Here is a 20,683-nt window from a genome sequence, read left to right on the forward strand (position 1 = left end):
TACCACAAAAGCTGGGCTGGCCCAGTATGGTAATTTGAGTGCCTAACATCTAAATCAACCCAACTTTGAATGGGTTGGGCTAGTCCCCGCAATGTAGGGCCATGTGAACTTTTTAAGGAGGAAATTGGAAAATTGCACTGCATTTTGACACGTGCATAATTAGCACGGGAAATTGTGATTGAAAAGAAATAAATTCCTGTGTTAAGTAATAATTGAACTGTTCTGGTGGTTCTCTTTTTTTGGGTTTTTGTTCGTTCTCTTTAATTCAATGTGTTCTAAGTTTAAATTTTTTTTGTCCCAGTAGTGTTAGTTTAGAGTAGGACTTTCGTTGGTATTAAAAAATTTCATCTTTTTAGGTACGTGCACAATTTTTATGAACTTTTTTTTAGAGAATTGACGTAAGCATTTTGTCAATTTTAATAAATTTTTAATTCGATAACTAAAACTACAAATTACTGCAATTTATAATTTAGGAAATTTTCGTAGAGTTGACGTTTATGGACTAACGGACAAGTGGTCTAGTTGAAAAGTGCAGACAATAGCTCTCTAAAGAAAATAACGGAAGGTCCTAGGTTTGATACTTTGTAAGCTGTGAATCTGCTTGATTGTTGCCACGAGTATGGTGCAATTCCCAACCAACCTCATCCGGCCCAGAAAGTGGTGAAAAACCGTAATTTGCCACCAGTTGTCCCATTTTTCTAATGCATATGGACTAGTAATCCAATTTACTTGTAAATATATACATGGAAAATCAGAGTACAAAAATAAAAAGAGCGTAGAAGGAATGAAATATCAGCAACAGAGCATACTCCCCACTTTTTATAGCTATATGTTACTTAATTAGTTAATGAAAGACAGCCAAGATACAAATTAATAGCCTTGTATGGAATCACATGTACATTTCCCTATGAATTCTATCTATACCTACTTCCTCCCTACATAAGCCTAGTTCCTTCAAATCCTCAGAATTCCATATCCAGCAAATATGCAATGCAGTTGACAACCCATCTGTTTGTTCCATGGCTGCTTCCTCAGGTCGGTAACCCGCTTCATCTGATTATTCCAAAAGACGGCAGAAAAACACGGTCTTCTAGTGTCCTTGTGGGTAGTCTCGTCCAGAAAGGAGAATAGCTGTAAAATATTGTGCTAGCAGTTTGAACTTATTGTACTTATATAACAATGTACAAGTAAATCTATCATGAATTTCTCCCCTTTTCGCTATTCAATAAAACCGTACTAACTGCTTTTGATGGCGGCCTATTGATCTTCTCAAGTAACCTACTGAATACTAATTTCACGGGTATGCAAGCTACAGTCTTAGCAGCCCCAGAAGACTCCGGCTTGATCAGCCCATCCCTTTGATAACTACTGCTGTCATGGTGTATAGGCTTGTTACTAAAATTCTGTTCAACGGGTATTGAAGATATAGTCCTCGTTTTCTGGCTTGACGATAGGATCACTTTCTTGGCCGCTTTTTTTGAGAACTTTCTATCAGTGGGAGGCCGAGAGTTGTTAGGAAGGCTCCTTTTGCCCTGGCTTGCCTTGTTACTGAAGCTCCCTATATTTAGTTTCTTAAATGGTGGTCTGCTTTCTTCATCTGAAAAGCGAAGGTAGTCAGCAGTTTCATCACCATCCAATGCAGATGATAAACGAGGGCGTGGGACTCGAACATTTGCTGTTCTCCTTGCTGTCCTCCATGCATGTGGAAGAGTTACAACCCCATTATTGTCAATTGCTTCACCAAATTCATCAACTGTTGAAAGAAGCGAGTTGGATGACCCATCTTCTAAGGCTTCAATTTGGATTGGGTGCCCTATTATTGCCTTCCCATTTAACTTGCTCATCAGAGAAACAATTGGAACAGGCTCCTTTTGGTAACTTGCCTGGACCTTCAAGTCAACATCTATCAAGTATTTTGGCCTCCTGAGATAACGATGACGGCCATCATATACCGGGTGAAAACGTTCTCTTTTGATGTCCCAGTACTCGTTCCTAGCAGACCTATCCTCCCAGGTCCAGTCCTCCCAATCAATCATATTCTGACCAACACTGTTTCGACTTCTTGCTGCAGCTCTTGATGCCATGGAGTATTCATCTTCCAGTCCAATAAACTCAGTCTGAAAATCATTACTATCGACATTAACCCTATGAGGATAATCACTAAGAGCAATGTATCACAATGTTTTAAAAGGCAAAGGCGATGCCAAGGCGTTTCATGGATAGCCCTGGCTAGGGGAAAGCCTTGAGGCGTGAGATGAAAGCCTTGAGGCGTGAGGCGATAGTCTCACGGGACCTAAAATTATTCATATATAGTCTAGTCGGAGGGTATGTCATATAGTCTAGTTGAACTTAAAGGGTGTGTCATATAGTCTAGTTGAACTTGAACTTGAACTTGGGCAGTTTCTGAAGAAAAGAAAAAATGCCCAGTTGAATGCCTCAGGTGCGCCTCGACCTCGTCTAGGCAAGTTTAAGCCTATTCCAGCTGGGCAGAGGCGTTTCATCACCGCCCCGCCTCCAAAGCTGCCTAGGCGCACCTCAAGGATCTTTTTTAAAACATTGATGTATCAATGGAAACTTGAGATTGAAGAATAATTTAGGTAAAAGTTCATACCTTTTCTTCAGAATATGGTCCATAATTATAGCCTTTGCCGTAAGTTGCATCCACTGACTTTTTCGTAAGATTGCGGATATTCCTTTTCCCTTTCAACTGCCATTTGGAAACAGCTTCACTAGCAAATAAAGAGTCATGACTATAGAGGTGAGACATATCACCAGAATGCGAGAATTCATCAGGCTCCTCATCAACCATGATTTTGTGTTCTTGTGCTTCATATCTTCCCACTTCTGGTACTATAGATTGATTTACAGACAAAATTTAGAGGGTGTTCACAAAGAAGTGGCGAAGCCATCATGAACAATTGAGGCCAAAGCCAGTGAAACCAACTCAATAGCATAAAGTGCATACTCCACAAGTTATAACAACACATACTTACAAATATAAACAATAAAATAAGGTAGAATTAGGAAGGATAGACTTCATTTATGTTAAAACAATAGACTGTAGTTCGCATGCAAACATTTAAAAGCATAATTGCCAAATCACAATCTGCGCACTAAGATGAGAAACATGCTACAGATCGAATCTTCCATAAAAGATCAAAATATTCATACCAAACGTTAATGGAGGTACATGCAAAAAGAACTCAAAATATTGCATGTAGCATATGTATTATAAATAAGAATCATAGAGCTGAACTTTCCAACAAATATGAAGAGTGGGGCTATTTTAAATCAGACAATCTAGCAACTCATAAACCATGGAATTTCAAAATATAAAGGTAGTAAAAAGCTGAACCTGAAAGTAAAGGCATGTCTTCATCCATATCTGGTTCGGTCTCAGATGAATCCGACTCGGACTCGGAAGTATCAGTTTCAGAAGAATCAGAGTCATCCTCTGTAAAGCCAGAAGTGTTCTCTGAAATCATGGATTCAGCATGAGGACGAGCACCAACTGGGGAAGCTGAGATCGCTACATGGTTTGAAGGAGACGCTTCGTACTCCAAGGATTCACCAGACTCAGCTGGCAAATATACAATTTTACTCCTCTTTGCCTTGCAAATAACTCCAGTCGACTCCACTCCTGAAATAGAAGTAGAAAGAGTAGTACTGTCAGGATGCAAGCACTGTGGGACTGCTAATTTTGCACTATTCTGCAAAACTTGAACAAGAGGACGACGTTTATCAGGTCTCTTGACCAAAATTTCATCACTCAATCCATCATGTGACCTTCTCCGTTTCTCTAAAGAATGTTTACCATTCACATGACTTGTTCTTCCCATGCTAAGACCACCATGACTAAGAGCTGGATTGGTACCATTAAATGTGGGTTTCCAAGAACCATTTGAAGCAAGAGAAGAAATTTTTCGCTTTGAAGGGGCAATTTTGAGACCAAAGTCTTGCAAGCCTCTCATCCGAGGCATGACTTCAGAATGATCATCATCACCACTCGGTTGAATCCCCTCTTTGACTCTTTCAAAAGGCATAGGACTGCCTATAATGTCGTTTCTATGAGACATATGTGACTTGGAATTTCCAAGTTTTACATTGTCAATTCCCAAACTCTCGGAAGATATAACTAACTCCTTTTTCACAACACCAGATAACTTACTGTTCAAGCGTTCAGAATTTATACCTAACTTTCCTTGTTTCTTCAATAGCTGCTTCTCAAGTTCAAGTGCATGAAGAATAGCATCTTCTCGACGTGCATATTTCTCTCTTTTCTTTATAGGCATACCCTGCGCTGATTCAGCCTTCTCAATACAATCATCAAACTCACCGCATCGAAATGCCTTAACACGCTTCGATTTTTCCAAATTGTACCAGTCACTGAAATGAAATACCACTGAATATCATTACTATAACAGTAGGTAAAACCATAAAACCAAAGAAGGCATGAGAGTACAAGAACCAGCAAGTATGAACAGACTCCAGTTTGAATTAGACTATTCTGCGAGAATAACATAGTTAATGAAATCCATCTTAACTAATTTGTAATGAAATTTTCCGCTAGGTAGATAAGGCCAAAAGAGTCAGCAGTATGTAATAATTCTCTGGAGGCCAGAACCATTCGAAGGATTCTGCTAAATAGTTTTACATGACAACCAATTGTATGTACATTGAACACAGTTCATTAAATTGGCATGGAAATAATGACAGGGGACTCCATGGTACTATTACAACGTCTCCGAGAATTCCACTGCTCTTATGATTTTACTGTGCTCCAACCACTCACCAGCTAACAAATAAATCTCAACATAAAAGATATACCTTACAACAACAACATCATGAAAATATGAAAGATACAGAATTTTTGGGGCTTGGTTCTTTATCCTTTGAGAAATAACCAAAGTATTTCATGACAAGGTGTACCTAAAGGTATGCATAGAATAGGGTTTCAGTCCTGGCATTTAACATTGCATTTGATCCCGAAGAGTAGTCTAACAATGCATTTTCCATACATAATCTCATCTTCAGTGTCTTTTAGCCCTAAAAACTTGGTTGGCCACAAAGTTGCAGTATTTCTCTGATATGGGTTTCTACTTCTGCTCCAATATGTTGTGATTTGTTCAAGTAAAACAGATAAAAGCGCAAGTTTTTCGGCTCATTCAACAATAAAACATGATAATATACTCACTAAACTTTATTATTTTTCTAATTTCTGGATAAACATACCACAACCCAAAGTGCTAAGACTAAAAAGTATTTACTGAAAAGGGGAAAAAATGAGAGACATACACACTGGCGTCCTCTCTGCCAAGAAGCTTGACGGGGGTCCCAGAGCGAGGCGACGTGAGATGCGAAGTGGAGAGCTCTTCCGGGCCCACTATCTTCCCCGGCCACCACGACCCGTTCCTCCGCCTCACCCAGACGATCGATCCTACACTGAACTCGCCCGCACCTGAATCCGTACTATCCATAACACACATAAACGCATGCACCACACACCCACCCACACACACTCTCTCTCCTCTCTCTGTATTTCTCTCGGTCGGCGAACAATGGAGAAAGTCGGAGCTGAGCTCAGCCTCCAGCAAAGAGCAGTGCGGGAAGGAAGATCCGAAGAATTACGAAAATGGAGGGTCCAATTTGAGGGATTCGGGTTAGGGTTAGGGTTAGGGCTAGGGCTTCCATTCAGAATTGGGGATTTTTCATTTCTGTGTCTTATTTTATTTGTTTTTTCCGGCCTTCTGTTTCTATTCTCTCTGTCTCTGTAAGAAATAAAAAATAAAAATAAAAAAATTGGAAAAAAAATATATATATATATATTATAATATTGGATGGTTTGGTTGAAGAAGGTGGGCTGGCTTAAGCAAGCAAACAGTGGGTTTGTGTCGTTGTGGTCTCCGTCTGGGAGGATAAATAATCAGGCATATTTGTCGGTTTTTCTCTTAAATTTGTATAGAACTGTTAATTTTTTCATTGAATTTTAATTTTAACTGATTATTTTCTAAACTTTTATAATTAGTTAATTTCTTTATGAACTTAACTTTTAGCTGATTACTCTTCTGAACTTTTATAAATAACCAATTTTTCCTTGTTATATTTTAAAATTTTCATTCAATTTTTCATCTATTCAATTTTCTATCATTTTTGTCCTCATATAGTTGTCATATGTTGTTCCTGTAATCAAGATAGATATAAAATTAGATGAAAATTTTAAAATCTAACGGCAAATGGAGTTGACTATTTATTAAAGTTCAATGGAATAATTGATTAAAATTAAAGTTTAAAAAAAAAAAAAGCTAATTATAAAGGTTTAAGAAAATAATCGGTTAAAATTAAAATTTCAACAGTGTCATACCAGTTTAGCGCTCATTGACAAATATGCCAAATAATTACCACGCGGAAATCGGACGAGTTTTGGTCTCGTGCTGCCAAAGCTATTTTATCTCGAACACGTGGACGGTTAAATGTGTGGGCTTCTATTTTTACAACTTCTAAGCCCAAAAACATTCTAGGCCCAACTGACCCAAACAAAAAGTTCTTCTTGATCATGTCACCCAAGGAACCTCATTATTATTCCTCAAGAAATATTAGGTGTTTCTGGATGAGGTGCTTTGATTGGATGTCGATGTTTAATAAATAAGGAAAAAATAACGTAGTGAAGATTTTGGAATGAAAAAAATTTGACCTAGATCACACCGTTGCACAATGTTATAAGTTTGTGTGTGCATGTGATCCAATATCCTAGTAGATAGGGTGTTATGTTTTTACTCATGCGTCTCAAGTTAGAAACTTCATCCACCCCTCTTCTAAATTATTATAATAGTTTTGAACTCTCCATCTCCCCTTCATATTATGAATCGATTATTAATCATAATATGAATTCATATTTAATAAGTGTCAATGCAATATAAACACGATTCATTTACCGTGTTAATTATTTTTAACATACACCGATATATTTACCAAATACGAATTTGTCATAATTTTTTCAAGGATACGATTCACGCACCTAATAAAAAATATAATAAACAAATTTCAAATTTCAAATCCGCGCTCTAACGGTCACAATTTCTAGGGTTGTCCAAACTTCTCTCTCATTGTATAAATATCCCCAATTGCTCACTTGTTTTCTCCAACGCTTCTACATCCTTCACTCTCAATCTTATAGCCGTCTCTCTTTCGAAGACCAAAACAGCTTGTTTTGATCATCTAGGGTTTCCGTACCGCCATGGATTTCTCCACCCTTTCCAGAAGAGAGCTCCAGACTCTGTGCAAGAGGAACAAACTCCCAGCCAACCTCACCAATGTCGCCATGGCTGATTCTCTCAAGAATCTCGAACTCGTAATGCTCTTAGCCCCCATTTTCTTTTTCCCGATTTGATGTAAAATATGTTTAAGTTTGTATCCGTTTGGATCCGGAGAAAATTGATTTGTGAAAAGTGAAATCTCTGAGATCGGTACATTTCCAGATTCAAATCTGCTGGAGATTGCTGTTCTATTTAATTTGGATTGTAGATAGCATTTTCCACATTATTTTGTGTTTGGTTGGTGAGAAAAAATGACCGGAAAGGGGAAAGGGGAAATGGGAAGCGACATTGACTATTTTTTTCTCGTAATCATTTGTGTTGAGTTGAGTTCAATCCTCACAGATCGTTCCTAAATCTGACTCAATTCTATATAATCATCTTGAGCTGAATCGTAATTTTATAAGAAAATTAAATTGGGGAATCATCTACGAAATCCTGTTCTGTTAGGTAGCTGAGAATCACAGGCTTGTTTATGATGTAAATCAATATACAGCTGATTTGATCCTATTTTCAATCAGAAAACAACATCTAAGTATTTGATTTTATATTCATGTATTTTCTTTGCAGCCAAACAGAATGGTTGAAATTATTTCTCTCATTTAATCAGACTGTTTTACTAATTAATATGTCAGGTGGAAGGAATTGAAGACTTGCTGAATCAATCTCCGCAGAAAACAATGAATGGTTCATTAAGTATCCCTCGTACTGCTGGAAGAACCTCTGTTCGAAGAAAGCCGATCATTGAAGAGCCAGAAAGCTCACAGACATTGACCCGCAGTCACCGTGGGACAAGGCGAGCAGTTGCTGAAGAGGTGATGGACCAGGAAAAGACTGAGGTGGTGCCTAGGACTCCTGCTGCACCAAGCACCCGGAGAAGGGCTCCTGCCACTTCAGCTTGCAAGAAGATGGAAACCCAGAAGGAGACAGCTTCGGTGCAGAAGAGCGTGTATAACACTAGGCGATCCGTGAGGCTGCTGGAAAAGACCATGGCTAGCTTGAGCTTGGGATATGAAAACACTATGCCTCTGAAGATGAATGAACTTTCCACAGAAATGAATAATGATTCGGAGAAGACTGATGATGGCTCAGTTGATGAGGGTAAGTCCATTCCTCACTTGCATATCAAGTTTTCGTTACTTGTAATTTGTCTTTTTTGTCAACTAAATGTATTGTTTCTCAGAAGTATATTTGGATGGAAAATCATGTTATCTGACATAGTTTGTTGGTATGGAACAGGGTCTAGTATGCAGACAGTATCGGAGACAAGCTCAGAGAGAGTTGATGTTTCTGAAGTATCACTGGAGAATGAAGGGCAGTTGAAAGGTGATGTGGAGGAAAATAGCAAGGCTGATGTGATTGAAGTAGATGATTTCGAGCAAAAATCCGAATCGGAATCTGAGGTATATGAATCAAAGTCAGCCTCAGATGACATTGTGGTTTCAGAAGTTATGGATGCAGCATATGACAAGAGTAAGTTTAATGACATTTTGTTGTGGCCAAGATATTTGAGCATTTGATTTTATGGTTCTCAATTCAAAATTCAGGGCTCCATGTCGTTTTACTTATTTGAATCTGCTTGTGATTGCTGCAGAACCTAATGATGAAGGAACAGAAAACTGTTTGGCTGCTAAAGTTTCTGATGATGTTTCTGCTGAGGACATGGACCATTTTATTGCTGCTGAGAACCCGGAAGATGATATCACTGCGGTGGAGGATCAAAATCTTGAGAATGACGATTCTGACTCGAAATCTGCTGCTGGGGAGACTGAAGAAGTTAAGGATGTGGCTAATGTAGAAGAAGCTGCTAAGCCTAAGGCATTGACTCTGAGCTTGTCCGGTGAACAGCAGCCTATGCTTGGTGGCAAGGAATCAATGTATGAGGTGCCAGAGGCTGATTATAACGAGAAATTCGATTTTGAATCAGACTCTATCAAGGACGGAGGTTCTGGATCAGACTTCACTGAAGGAGCATTTAGTGAAGATGAAGCCACGGATGAAAACTCACTTGAGTGTGAGGAATTTGAATCTTCGGAAGGAGAAGAATTTGGTGATGAAAGTTTGGTTGATGCTAATAATGTGACTGAAGTAGCAGAAGTTGTCACCAGGGCAAAGATGCAAGAGATCAATAACTCTAAAGTTGATGTTTGTGCAAAAAGCGATCCAGCTGTGGACAAAGCTCCAATATTGGCACCCTTTGAAGCTGAGCAGCTTTCACTTCAGTTTCCCCGTCCAACTTTCTCAATACCCGGGAAGTCTCCAAGCAAGAAGCGATCAGAAGTCATGAGCTACATCTTTGACGACAATGAGGAGAACATTGATGATGGCACTGACAACGGAGGAGTTGAGATCAAGAGAGACGCGGATGCCACTGACAAGGATAGCGTGGCGAGCGAATTGGAGGCTAAGAGTCTAAGGCAGCTAAGGAAAATGCTGAAAAGTCAATTAAGGATCAAGACAGAAGATCAGATGCTAGAGAAGCCAAGAACTGCATTGCAGGAAGTACCAGGGAACCAAATGGTAGGCAGGTGGGAACTGAAACAGAAATACAGACTGAGTGATGGGAGATAATAGTCATTTTACATGATGATTTTTTTGGGGGTTTGCTTTACTTGAGATTACTTTTGAGTAATTATGGGCAATTGTAGCGGGAGATTTTCATATCAAATTGGAATTTTGGAATTTTTCTAGTCGTTCAACCTCCTCTTTTTCCCTTCCAAACTTGCATTGTTACTTGATTTGAACAGTTTATTCTTTTTGTCATATTTTAGCGATCATATGATATTGTTATTTAGTAAATTAATGAACCACATTTTTATTTAAATATTGAAATTATAACAATGTGAATAAAATTGTTAAATGATTTCAGATAAACGGATTTCATTATCAAGAAAAGTTTCAAGATAATAAAAAGAAAGAAGAATGTAGAATGAGAAAGTATAATTCAGAATGTGGCCCAACAAAACAAACAATTTTAGTGTAAATCTCTAAGTGGTAAGTAATGCTTTACTTAATGTCATTTCAAGTACATTGTATTAAAGTCAAAGTTAAAATTTCTAATATTTTCATAGGAGTAGAATTCTTTACCCTTCAAGTTTCTTCTCCTCACCTCCCCTCCTCTCTTTAGTTTCTCTCTATTAAAAAGTTTAACACAAGATCCTTGATATAATTTAATTAAGACCGTTCATAAGAAGTCGACTCAAGATGTTACAGAATCTCTCTTCATCAAAAAAATCTGATAGAAGATCATTGACATAATTTAATCAAGACCGTTCACAATAAATCGACCAAAGATGTTACAGAATCCTACTCCATTTTAATAAGGCTCACCCGTCGCTCACACACTGTCCATTAAAACTTGAAAATGAAAATAAAAGATGAGCGGGAAAAATCCACAAAAACCTGACCTCTCTCAGTCCAGTCTATACCAATTTTCAAATCTCTCTTTTTCTCTCTCACTTGAGTCCCAGGTACGCTTTCGATACTGTTTCCAAAAACTATCTGTAATTTCCTTATATAGTCAGACTTCAGATTAAATTTCAGGGTTTTGTATGCATTTGTTCATCTGTTCATTTTTCCTAATATGCCTACCTTTTCATTTAGTTGCTCGGTAAATTATTCGACGATTCATTTATTTCGCTTTGGTGCCGAACACAATTGTTTCCCTCTTGTTTTTGGGTTGGATTTTAAATGCCGATGGCAGTCCAAGAATCCTTTAGGATGATTAGGGTATTTGTTTTATTTTGATTTCAGGATCTACGAGTAGAAGTTATTATTATTTCATTTAAGCTGAAAAAGGGTCCAGTTTAATTGGGTGTTAATTGAATTTCAAAACACAATTTGGTTATGTTTGTAAATATTTATGTCAATTTAGGTTTGGTTGAGTTTGTATTTGGGAATTGCATCAATTTTTGACTAAACCAGCTCCAAGGGGCCTCCGGAGTTAACTGGTAATCAAACATTAGTTTTCAAATTTTAATCTCATGAATTAGTCTAATGGTAGCCGCACCGGATTGATTTTAGTACTTCTTGCGTATTTGTTTATCTTACAGGACTGAAAAAGAGTAGAGATATAAAGCGGTGGGTTCAAAAGATGGGTGTCGAGAACTACCACGTGATTGAGCTTGTAGGCGAAGGTTCCTTTGGGAAGGTATTCAAGGGAAGGCGAAAGCACACGGGTCAGGTAATTGTTTTCAATCTTTCTTCTTCTTTGTGTTTAATGTTTAATGTTTATGCCAGTGACGTGTTTTTGTCGCTGTTTCAGACTGTTGCGATGAAATTCATTATGAAGCATGGCAAAAGCGACAAAGATATCCACAATTTAAGACAAGAAATTGAGGTATTGGACTCATTTTTTATCTCAAATCAAACGTAGTTTACATTTAAAACTTCCTTGATTTGGTTTAGCATTTATGATTGACATTTTCCTGTTCAGTTTTTAGTTAGTTGATATCCAATGTTCCTAAATGTGCAGATCCTAAGAAAGTTGAAGCACGAAAACATCATTGAAATGCTTGATTCATTTGAAAGCCCACAAGAGTTCTGTGTTGTCACAGAATTTGCACAAGTACTGATCCCTTTCTTCAATAGGACTGCATTAATTTATTTAGACTAGCTTGTTATTTTGGAAACTCTTCCAGATGTACGAGGATATCTAGCTTTTGTGGAATGTGTTCAGACGCATTAACTATCAAGGAATTTCTTGGTATGCAGGGTGAACTATTTGAAATTCTTGAGGATGATAAGTGCCTTCCTGAAGAACAAGTTCAAGCTATTGCAAAGCAGCTGGTACTTTATTTATTACGAATTTTAGGGTCCATCCCAATTATTTATCACATTTGACTGTTTAGTTTTTCCGGTTGTTGCTTATACTTTTTCTTTTATTATCCATAAAATATATTGTTAAATTTCTCCTGTATTGAATTTCACAGGTGAGAGCATTACATTATCTGCATTCCAACCGTATCATCCATCGTGACATGAAACCACAAAACATTCTCATTGGTGCTGGTTCTATTGTTAAGGTTGATTCTGCTGATAACCTCTGTATGTTTAATATAAACATAGGAACAACTGATCAAATTAATTCATATTCTTACTTTTCCCCCTCTTTCTGTTTTATACATCTGGTGTTTCTTATAAGTGTATGTCCAGTGCAGATAACTTTTCTTGTTTGTCACAGCTCTGTGATTTTGGTTTTGCACGTGCAATGTCCACAAACACTGTTGTTTTGCGATCCATTAAAGGTTAGCTTACAATTCTTGATTAACTTATAGGAAACTCCCCAAAGATCCTGAAGAACTATGTTATTGTGTTTGCTTATTCGGTGAAGTTTTCATTAATGTGCCTTAGGTACTCCTCTGTACATGGCGCCTGAACTAGTACGGGAACAACCCTACAACCACACTGCAGATCTGTGGTCTCTAGGAGTAATATTGTACGCTGCATCCCTTCTTTTATCTTTCAATCAAGATAATTTCCTTGAGTTTGATTAAACTGTTCTGCTTCTGATTTGTTAGATTTTGACCCATGCGATACTTTTACTTCTCTAACTTAGTTCAAGAGTGCTCTAATTTAATATATTCCTTCATGTCAGATGCTTTCTTTCCTTATTTCTGTTTTAGTGTTGCTGTAATGTGACATTTTGTGCAGGTCATAGTATATTCTTTCACTTCTGTAACTCATCCCAGTTTACCATATATCACAATCAAAATAAATATAGTTGGAATAGCAAGTTCCAGTCTGTTTGAGTTGGTCCATTTTTTCTGTCTCATCTTTATTTCTCTTCTTTTTCCATATTTGTTGAAAAATATTATTTTTGTGTACACAACAGATATGAATTATTTGCAGGCCAGCCTCCATTTTATACAAACTCTGTATATGCACTCATCAGGCACATTGTTAAGGTACATGTCAACAAATTTGATGTGAGTTTTGTTAGGTATGTCAATAAAAGGTATGATCTATGCTACATTGAATGTTTCAGGATCCAGTTAAATATCCTGACAACATAAGTCCAAGTTTTAAAAACTTTCTTAAGGGATTGCTTGATAAGGTTTGCTATACAATTTGAACTAATGGCTTTTACAGTTGAATTGTTTCAAAAGTTATTTCTGCTAGCCTCCAGGGTTAACAGGTGTATTATTTTTGGGAAACAGGTGCCTCAAAATCGATTGACTTGGCCAGCTCTTCTGGAACACCCATTTGTCAAAGAGACACCTCCCGAACTGGAGTCTAGGGTACTGATATCTCATCTTATCTGCATTTTCTATATTTACTTTTGAAAAGTTAGCAGAAGTATAGAACACTTCTGCTAATAAGACCTTTATGTTATTTTACAATGTTTCACTATACATGAGGTCCATACATCTTTGTCCTGTACTTACGGTAACATCTTAAATGACAATTGTAGAATTACATAACTATAGCAATTATTATATCTTTCCAGGAAATGCGTTCTGCAACTACTGCAGAAAGGGGATGTGTTGTGGCATGGAGGGGTGAAGGAAACAAAGTTCAAACATCAGATGGTCTGGCTGTTTCATCTCCTGGTAGTTACATTTTTCTTTACTTCAAAGATTTAAATGGTTTTCTTGAATTGTTATTAAAATACTTCCACTGTCATTGGTAAAGTCCACTCTCCAGCTTCTTCAGAGAACAACAGTGGGATATGTTTTCAGAATGATGCTCAAGCAAATACTCCTGAATCCACAACAGTCAATTCTTCCCCAAATGAGTTCCCAGGATTCACAAATCCTAGTGAAGTCAAACAGTCAGGTATTTAAAGTTCATTTTGAGGAAAAATAGTCTGTCTCTATTTTGTTCAATAAATTAAAATTTAACATATTATGATTGAGGCCCTGGCTTTATGTTTTATAACGGAAGCATAATTATTGCAATTAGTACTTCCTAGTAACATTTTGCTTCAGGTTGCCAAATTTTGGACAGATTGGAAAATAACTCTCGTACAGTTAAGGGTGCACAAATAATAAGTCAGGATAATGAAGCATTAGCACATGTTTTGTTACCACTAAAAAGATGCTCCAATGGACCCCCAGATTCTTGCAGGTAAAGCTGAATTGCAATCCTATATTTATTGGACAATGATATATCCAGAAACCTACATTTTTTTTATCTGTAAGAGTTGATTGTTTTAAAATATTTACAGGGATGAAGATATTCTTAATTCAAACCAGTCTTTGAGAATTCTTTCAAACTTAGTTGCAGCTGGTGCCTTCCATTCCAGCGAGCTGCTTGATGAAATAATACATGAACTTCTTGCTTACTCTGCCATCATTGTGAGCATGAAATCTTCTGAAGTAAATGAGTTAAAAGCGAAGGTATAAGTGCATCATTTATAAGTTTCTTACCTCTGATTACTGCATCTTGAATTTTGCCACATCCCTATGGCCTTTGCTTGAATTTGGTTTTCACGTGGAGATGATTGACTGTTGGTAAAATTAATGCGTTGTTTGCTGGTAACTTTTTGAAAAGAAAAAAAAAAAAGTTCTAGCATATTATGTTCTCCATGCCCCACCATGTCATCTTACACTTCTGCAATGTGTTTTCTATCCCTTCTATGTTTTTTAAACTTAGCATCTTAAGAAGTTTTAAGTTGAACAGATCATTAAGTGCAGAGATAGGTCTTTCCCCTTTCTGTTTGATGATCAAGGTGTCTGATAAAAACATTGTTTTTTAACTTTTGCAGAGTTTCTCAATAATTAAAATTTTGGTTGACAATGCTGGAAGCAGCATTGGTGGCTCATATTTCAGGCACTGGGTTGTCTTATCAGATATTTTTTCACAGGTATGATTCTTTTTATGGTGCATATTGCTTTGTTGCTACAATTTAAGTTCCTGCTTCTAGTTCTCAACTTCTGGTCTCGTTGAATGTGTAGGTTGTTGGTTGTAGTGAAGATGCATCTGGAAGAGTTTTGTATGAGTCCATTGCTTGCATTGCTGTCATGCTAAGAAGAGTCACACAGGGCCTTAAAGCTTTTTCCTCAACTTCAGTTCCTGAGGCAGCTTCTGATCCTAATGAAGCACTGAAACAGATTCTGAATCACACTAAAACATCTGGTTTAGTGGACCAACTTTGTCTCTGCTTAGTAACTGCAGGGTCAAGTCTTATTTCAGGCTCTTCAAATATGCTGTGTGCGGCTTGTGAGGCATGTACGGCAATTTGGTTTCTGATAGATGCATCAGAAAATCTTTCTATGAAAAGAAATGCCTATTTATTCCCCCTAAACACTTTGCGCCGGCCTTCACCCCAACTTGACATTAGGGATCAAGATCAAGATTCTTTGATTGGGACAGAAGCAGCAAAACTTGTTGCTGTAATTACGAGAGCATTCCTTAGATCAAAAGCAGTACAAGTTGCTATTCATTATTGCCTTCATCAACAACTTGAAGCTTCGCTATATGCTGGCGTTCAGGTGTTTATCTCATCCTATTTACGTGCACACCAAAAGACAACACCTAAAATTTCTCAAGAAATCCACCTGTAAACAGGGTTTTTTTTTACACTGTAAAGTAGGAAGGAAACTTTCTTGAGAAATTTTGTTTTTAATTACATTTGTGTTTGGATCTAGCTTTCATGATCACAAATTTTTCCATGTTTCAGTTACTGTTGAGGTGCTGCTTAGATAATGGAATTGTTCCGGGTGTTCTCTGTGGCCTGCCTAGTTCCCTACCTGTAACTACGGTTGTTAGTGGTGGAGGTGATGGAACCATTATTTCAGAGATATTCTCTTTGTTGTCTTTGTGCATTTCATCTCAAAATAAAGATCCCCAAGCAATTGAAACAGCCACCTTCAAGAACAAATTAACCAATCCCACTACCTTGGTTCTGCATTCATGCCTCATCCTTGCAACAGTTGCACAATGTTTGAAGGCAACTGGAAGAAATTCTGCACTATTTATGCTAACAACATCTCCAAAGAAGCAGCTTTCTCGACTTTCTGTTCTTGCTCATCATTTTTCTTCTGATGAGAGCAAAAGTGCCTCCATTCAAGCTCATGCTGCATCGGCCATGCTAGCACTGGCTTCCATTTTGTCCCTTGAATCTGGCAGTTCTGTTGAGTCTTCTATCCTCGAGGTAGCAGTGCCTTTGATTCCTAGAAATGCCACACTATGTGAATACCTGAAGCTTTCATCAGGCAATGGAATTGAATTGCATTCGAATGGCCCTAGTGGTACTCTCTCATATTGGCATGGTCTAAGGGATGGATGTGTTGGCTTGCTGGAGTCTAGACTGAGGTGGGGAGGACCCTTAGCTGTTAAACAGCTGTGTGCAAGCAATATCCCTCTGCTTCTAGTGGATTTGTTAGCCAACAACCAACCAGAAGTTGGTAGCACCAATGATCAAGTTGGGCTTACCCCTATAGGAGTCATATGGACAATATCATCAATATGTCACTGCCTTTCAGGTGGCGCCTTAACTTTTCATCAGATTCTGCTTAGACGTAATCATATCAAGCCCATCTCTGACTTGATAGCTGATATGCATCTCAAGCTTGTAAAGTCTTGGGTTGGGCCTGGTGGAGGGAAAGATGGTGTAAGAGATATAACAAATGCAGTAATTGATGTCTTGGCCTTTCCTTTTGTGGCCGTACAGAATGCTCCAGAATTGCCATCAGCCACTGCTTCAGTTAATAGCGGGGCCCTTCTCAACCTGGGTTCACCAGGGCTGAGAGTTGGCATGGAAGACAAAGACATGGTGAAAGTAATTGAAGAAGACCTTGGGAAGTATATTAAAAACCTTTTTGAGGTTCGATTTTCGTTCCTTTATTTTTCCTCTTTGTGAAGACTGGTGGATTTTGTTTAGAATCGTCTTCCAGGATGGTGTACATTTGATGCTTGACATTTTTGTTTGGAGGATACACAGTATATAGATCATTATTATATTAGATAGCAGAATGAATTGATAAGCTGAATCTTGATCTGTGTTTCTAATTCAATTTCTTCTGAAGTTTACAGGTAGGAGTGCCAGGCATCGTTGTTTGGTGTTTAGGACACTTGGATTTAAAGGACATGGGAAGACCGGTGGCCTTTCTTGCAAAAATGGTTGGTTACCAACCATTGGCATTTCAAATTGTGGGTAAAGGCTTGCTGGATCCTAAAAGGATGAGAAGATTGCTGGACCATTCTAGTCCAAGAGAGGTGATGCTGGATGTTCTGATGATTGTTTCTGATTTGGCTCGCATGGACAAGGTCAGATTTGGTTTTTGATTGGATATAGTTCTTGCTGGATGTAATATTGTGGTTCAATATATGTTCATCTTTTTAATGTTGGTGTCTGAGCTGTGGAAGGAACATCGTATTGTTTAGGGGAATCATTGTCATCTAAGTAATAGGAAGGTAAAAAAGAAACATTTTATTTCTGATTTCTTCCTCCTTTTGGTCTTTAGGGATTCTACAAGTACATTAATGGAGCATCTGTATTGGAGTTCTTCAAGGAATTTCTCACCCATGAAGATCCTAATGTGCGCTCCAAGGCTTGCAGTGCACTAGGAAATATGTGCCGGCACAGCTCCTACTTTTATAGTTCCCTGGTAAGTAGTGAAGGATATATTGTTTTAAGGTTTTGCGAATACACTGTCTTGATGATCAAAGCGATCCTAATTATCATCTTTAAGCACATAGACATATGGAGGAGATTGGATTGCTTATTTGTATCTTACAATGGAATATGATGATCTCAGGCAAGGAATCAAATCATTGATCTCCTTATTGATCGATGTACTGATCCAGATAAACGGACACGAAAATTTGCTTGCTTTGCTGTAAGTTCTCTTCCCGTGAATTAAAACTCTTATGTTACTTTGAGCTGTCTGTTGCAGTAGATCAATTAAGTTTTGTTCTTCACTATCCTATTAAGAATATGTGTCTACCTAAACTGTTGAACTTAATTTCTCTCTGCAGATTGGCAATGCTGCCTACCATGACAAGATGTTATATGAAGAGCTACGAAGATCCATACCCTCTCTTGCGAATTTGTTGGTTTCGTCTGAAGAAGACAAGACTAAAGCAAATGCAGCAGGTGCACTAAGCAATCTTGTCCGCCACTCTGATCAGCTTTGGGAAGACATTGTATCCAAAGGAGCCATGCAGGTTTGCGGTCTTAATTGATGTCTCTGTCTTAGATATTCACACTAACCATGCTTTTCGAAATCAAACCTCTTTTCAAGCTTTGTTTCTATATACATTGCCAGGATAGAATCATGAACTCCCTCACTTTTGTGTTGTAGTCTTTACTGAAGTTGGTGGCTGATTGTTCGGTGGTAGCACTGAACCCGCCGAGTAGAAAAGATTCAGTAAACGAGTCACCTCTTAAAATAGCTCTGATTGCATTGGCAAATATGTGTTCGCATCAGCCTTGCAGACAATTCCTCGGTTCATCACCGTTGTTCACTGTGATTGGACAGCTTCGGCAGTCTCCGGAATCAACAATTGCCAATCATGCCTCCCTGATATTCGCCAAAGTTGCTGATTCCTGATACAAAATGAGGCTCATTACCACTAATCAGCTGTCGCCTTCACCGGAGAATTTCGAAAATGGGGCATGCAAATGCAAGAAGGTTTGCAGATTTTGAGGTAAGATGCTGTAACATTAATCCTTTGTACGTATGTATGCTTGTATATGGATCTTTGTTTAATTCATCAATCAGCAAATTCATTATTCTGTTCTGTGGGAGGGTGTTTCCTAAATTATGTTTCTGGTTAGTTTTTCTTGCACGCCTCATACATGCGTTATGTAGTTCTTCCACCAAGATTGAATTCTTAACCGTTAATTAAATTAGTTTAGAATATCGTCAAATAAAAAAGGTATCTCGTATGTCCTTAAGGCTTTGAATTTGTCGAGCATAGTAGCATATATTTTGGGTTTAGGCCCTCACCACGGTTAGGTAGCAACTGATGATTTAATCTTGATAAGGTATTATAATTTGAGTTTATTACAGGGGAAAGGAAGGATGGTAATTGGGTCAATTAATGAACCGATGGCCACATGTTGGAAATTTCTCCCTGACCTATTTACCCAAAAAAAAAAAAAAAAAAAAAAAATCTGACCTTAGTATAATTAAATCTTATTTTAGTATTTCATAGAAACGGAATCTAAATATTTGAGAATAAAAACTTACATACTACTGGTGCACTATTAACGTATTATTCGTTCAATAATGCGTTATGTAGTAGTTTTTTCCAATGTAATATTATTTTATCAACTTGATATATGATAGTGAAAAATAATGCGTCTTATATAAGTTACTCAAAGTGAGAGCGACTCTTGTGGGTTTCCTTACGGTTGCGGTGTGGTTGATAAGATAACGTCTCAAATGCCGCGTCGCGAATTGAGTGGTCGAGAGAGTATCGGTGAAAAGGAGATGGCCATCGTACAACTTTCGAGTTTGCACTCTTTTTCTTCTTTCTTTTTTATTTTTAATACGTTGGACTTCAAATTTGTGGGAAAGTGGGGGCCATGTGTGCAAATGTTGGTGTATTTTTTTAAGAGAAATACTTGGACAAGTCTCTTTGATTTTGATAGTTTTAGGATAGAAGACGATCAATTAAACTAAAATGTAAATAACCTGATTATTTTTAGTATTATGGTTTAATGGTATTTCTTTTTATTTGTAAATAAGAGATCTTATATTTGATTTTCGCTTAAGGTAAATTTGAACCATGTTATTACTAGCTCATTATGAGGCTTAGACCACTCTTCTCAGTCTACTCTCCTACTTCTTTATAAATAATCTGTTAAAAGAAATACAAGTGACGTGAACACTTGTATTTCAATCTCGTTTGTTAGTTATTAAAAATTGATGGTTTTTCATAAATAAAAAAAAAGAATGGTGGTCGTTTGCCATTAAATTTGATATATAAAATTATGATTAAACATTAAAAATACATATTTAATAAAGAAATATTTGCTACTTAATACTATGGTTAGTGATATTTCTCTTCACTTGTAAGTTTGTCTTAGGTTCAATCATCGCCAAATGTGAATTTGAACTACATTATTGCTAATTCTTTGTGAGGCTAAACCAACGCTCTTCTTTTAGATATCGTTAATATCGTTTGTTAATATATATATATATATATTTGATTTCATGTTTAAGGATAATGATTATTTCTTGGTCGCTTGCCCAAGAAAACATTTAAGCTCGTTATAAACCAATGAGCAGAATGTCACATTTGAGTCAAATCCACTTCAGTAAAAGAGATTTTTCGATGTACTTGAAATATAGAGTAAAATAATCTATATTAATCGATATTTCACATCATGTAAAAATAACCTCCTTAATTTTACATGGGGAGTTTAAAAATATTACTCGAATTTCACATCATTTACCACTATGGTTCTCATTCAATAT

The 20,683-nt window shown here is 37.3% G+C and overlaps 3 protein-coding genes across 10 annotated transcripts; 2 read left to right on the forward strand and 1 right to left on the reverse strand.

Annotated features, from left to right (window-relative positions):
* Positions 1 to 790: 790 nt before the first annotated feature.
* On the reverse strand, positions 791 to 5,786 carry LOC103943316 (uncharacterized protein At1g51745). The gene is made up of 4 exons (XM_009353590.2): positions 5,296 to 5,786; positions 3,356 to 4,386; positions 2,612 to 2,850; positions 791 to 2,117 (listed from the first exon to the last, which is right to left on the reverse strand). The coding sequence occupies exons 1-4, from the start codon at positions 5,484 to 5,486 to the stop codon at positions 1,197 to 1,199; spliced, it is 2,382 nt and encodes a 793-aa protein (XP_009351865.2). The 5' UTR covers positions 5,487 to 5,786; the 3' UTR covers positions 791 to 1,196.
* Positions 5,787 to 7,128: 1,342 nt separating this feature from the next.
* On the forward strand, positions 7,129 to 10,023 carry LOC103943311. Its single transcript, XM_009353586.3, has 4 exons — positions 7,129 to 7,348; positions 7,946 to 8,411; positions 8,550 to 8,783; positions 8,905 to 10,023. The coding sequence occupies exons 1-4, from the start codon at positions 7,235 to 7,237 to the stop codon at positions 9,879 to 9,881; spliced, it is 1,791 nt and encodes a 596-aa protein (XP_009351861.2). The 5' UTR covers positions 7,129 to 7,234; the 3' UTR covers positions 9,882 to 10,023.
* Positions 10,024 to 10,636: 613 nt separating this feature from the next.
* On the forward strand, positions 10,637 to 19,977 carry LOC103943310 (serine/threonine-protein kinase TIO-like). Of its 8 annotated transcripts, none has more exons than XR_007253407.1 (25): positions 10,640 to 10,780; positions 11,185 to 11,260; positions 11,363 to 11,493; positions 11,575 to 11,649; positions 11,785 to 11,877; positions 12,024 to 12,098; positions 12,242 to 12,334; positions 12,493 to 12,556; positions 12,663 to 12,747; positions 13,144 to 13,216; positions 13,297 to 13,365; positions 13,469 to 13,549; positions 13,759 to 13,861; positions 13,944 to 14,087; positions 14,240 to 14,378; positions 14,479 to 14,650; positions 15,019 to 15,117; positions 15,209 to 15,745; positions 15,934 to 17,079; positions 17,289 to 17,522; positions 17,720 to 17,863; positions 18,014 to 18,094; positions 18,234 to 18,422; positions 18,560 to 18,908; positions 19,616 to 19,977. XR_007253407.1 is itself a non-coding variant. In XM_018646485.2 (24 exons), exons 3-24 carry the CDS (start codon positions 11,404 to 11,406, stop codon positions 18,806 to 18,808), a joined length of 4,035 nt encoding a protein of 1,344 aa, XP_018502001.2. In that variant the 5' UTR covers positions 10,640 to 10,780; positions 11,185 to 11,260; positions 11,363 to 11,403; the 3' UTR covers positions 18,809 to 18,998. The 8 variants fall into 8 exon arrangements, 1 of the variants encoding a protein (XP_018502001.2); XR_007253411.1 differs by having other exon boundaries at positions 13,956 to 14,087; XR_007253410.1 differs by lacking the exon at positions 10,640 to 10,780 and adding an exon at positions 10,881 to 10,920.
* Positions 19,978 to 20,683: the final 706 nt, after the last annotated feature.

Source organism: the organism of the source record quoted next, unplaced genomic scaffold (genome assembly GCF_019419815.1).
Source record: "Pyrus x bretschneideri cultivar Hongxiangsu unplaced genomic scaffold, Pyrus_bretschneideri_v1 Contig57, whole genome shotgun sequence".
NCBI lineage: Eukaryota > Viridiplantae > Streptophyta > Magnoliopsida > Rosales > Rosaceae > Pyrus > Pyrus x bretschneideri.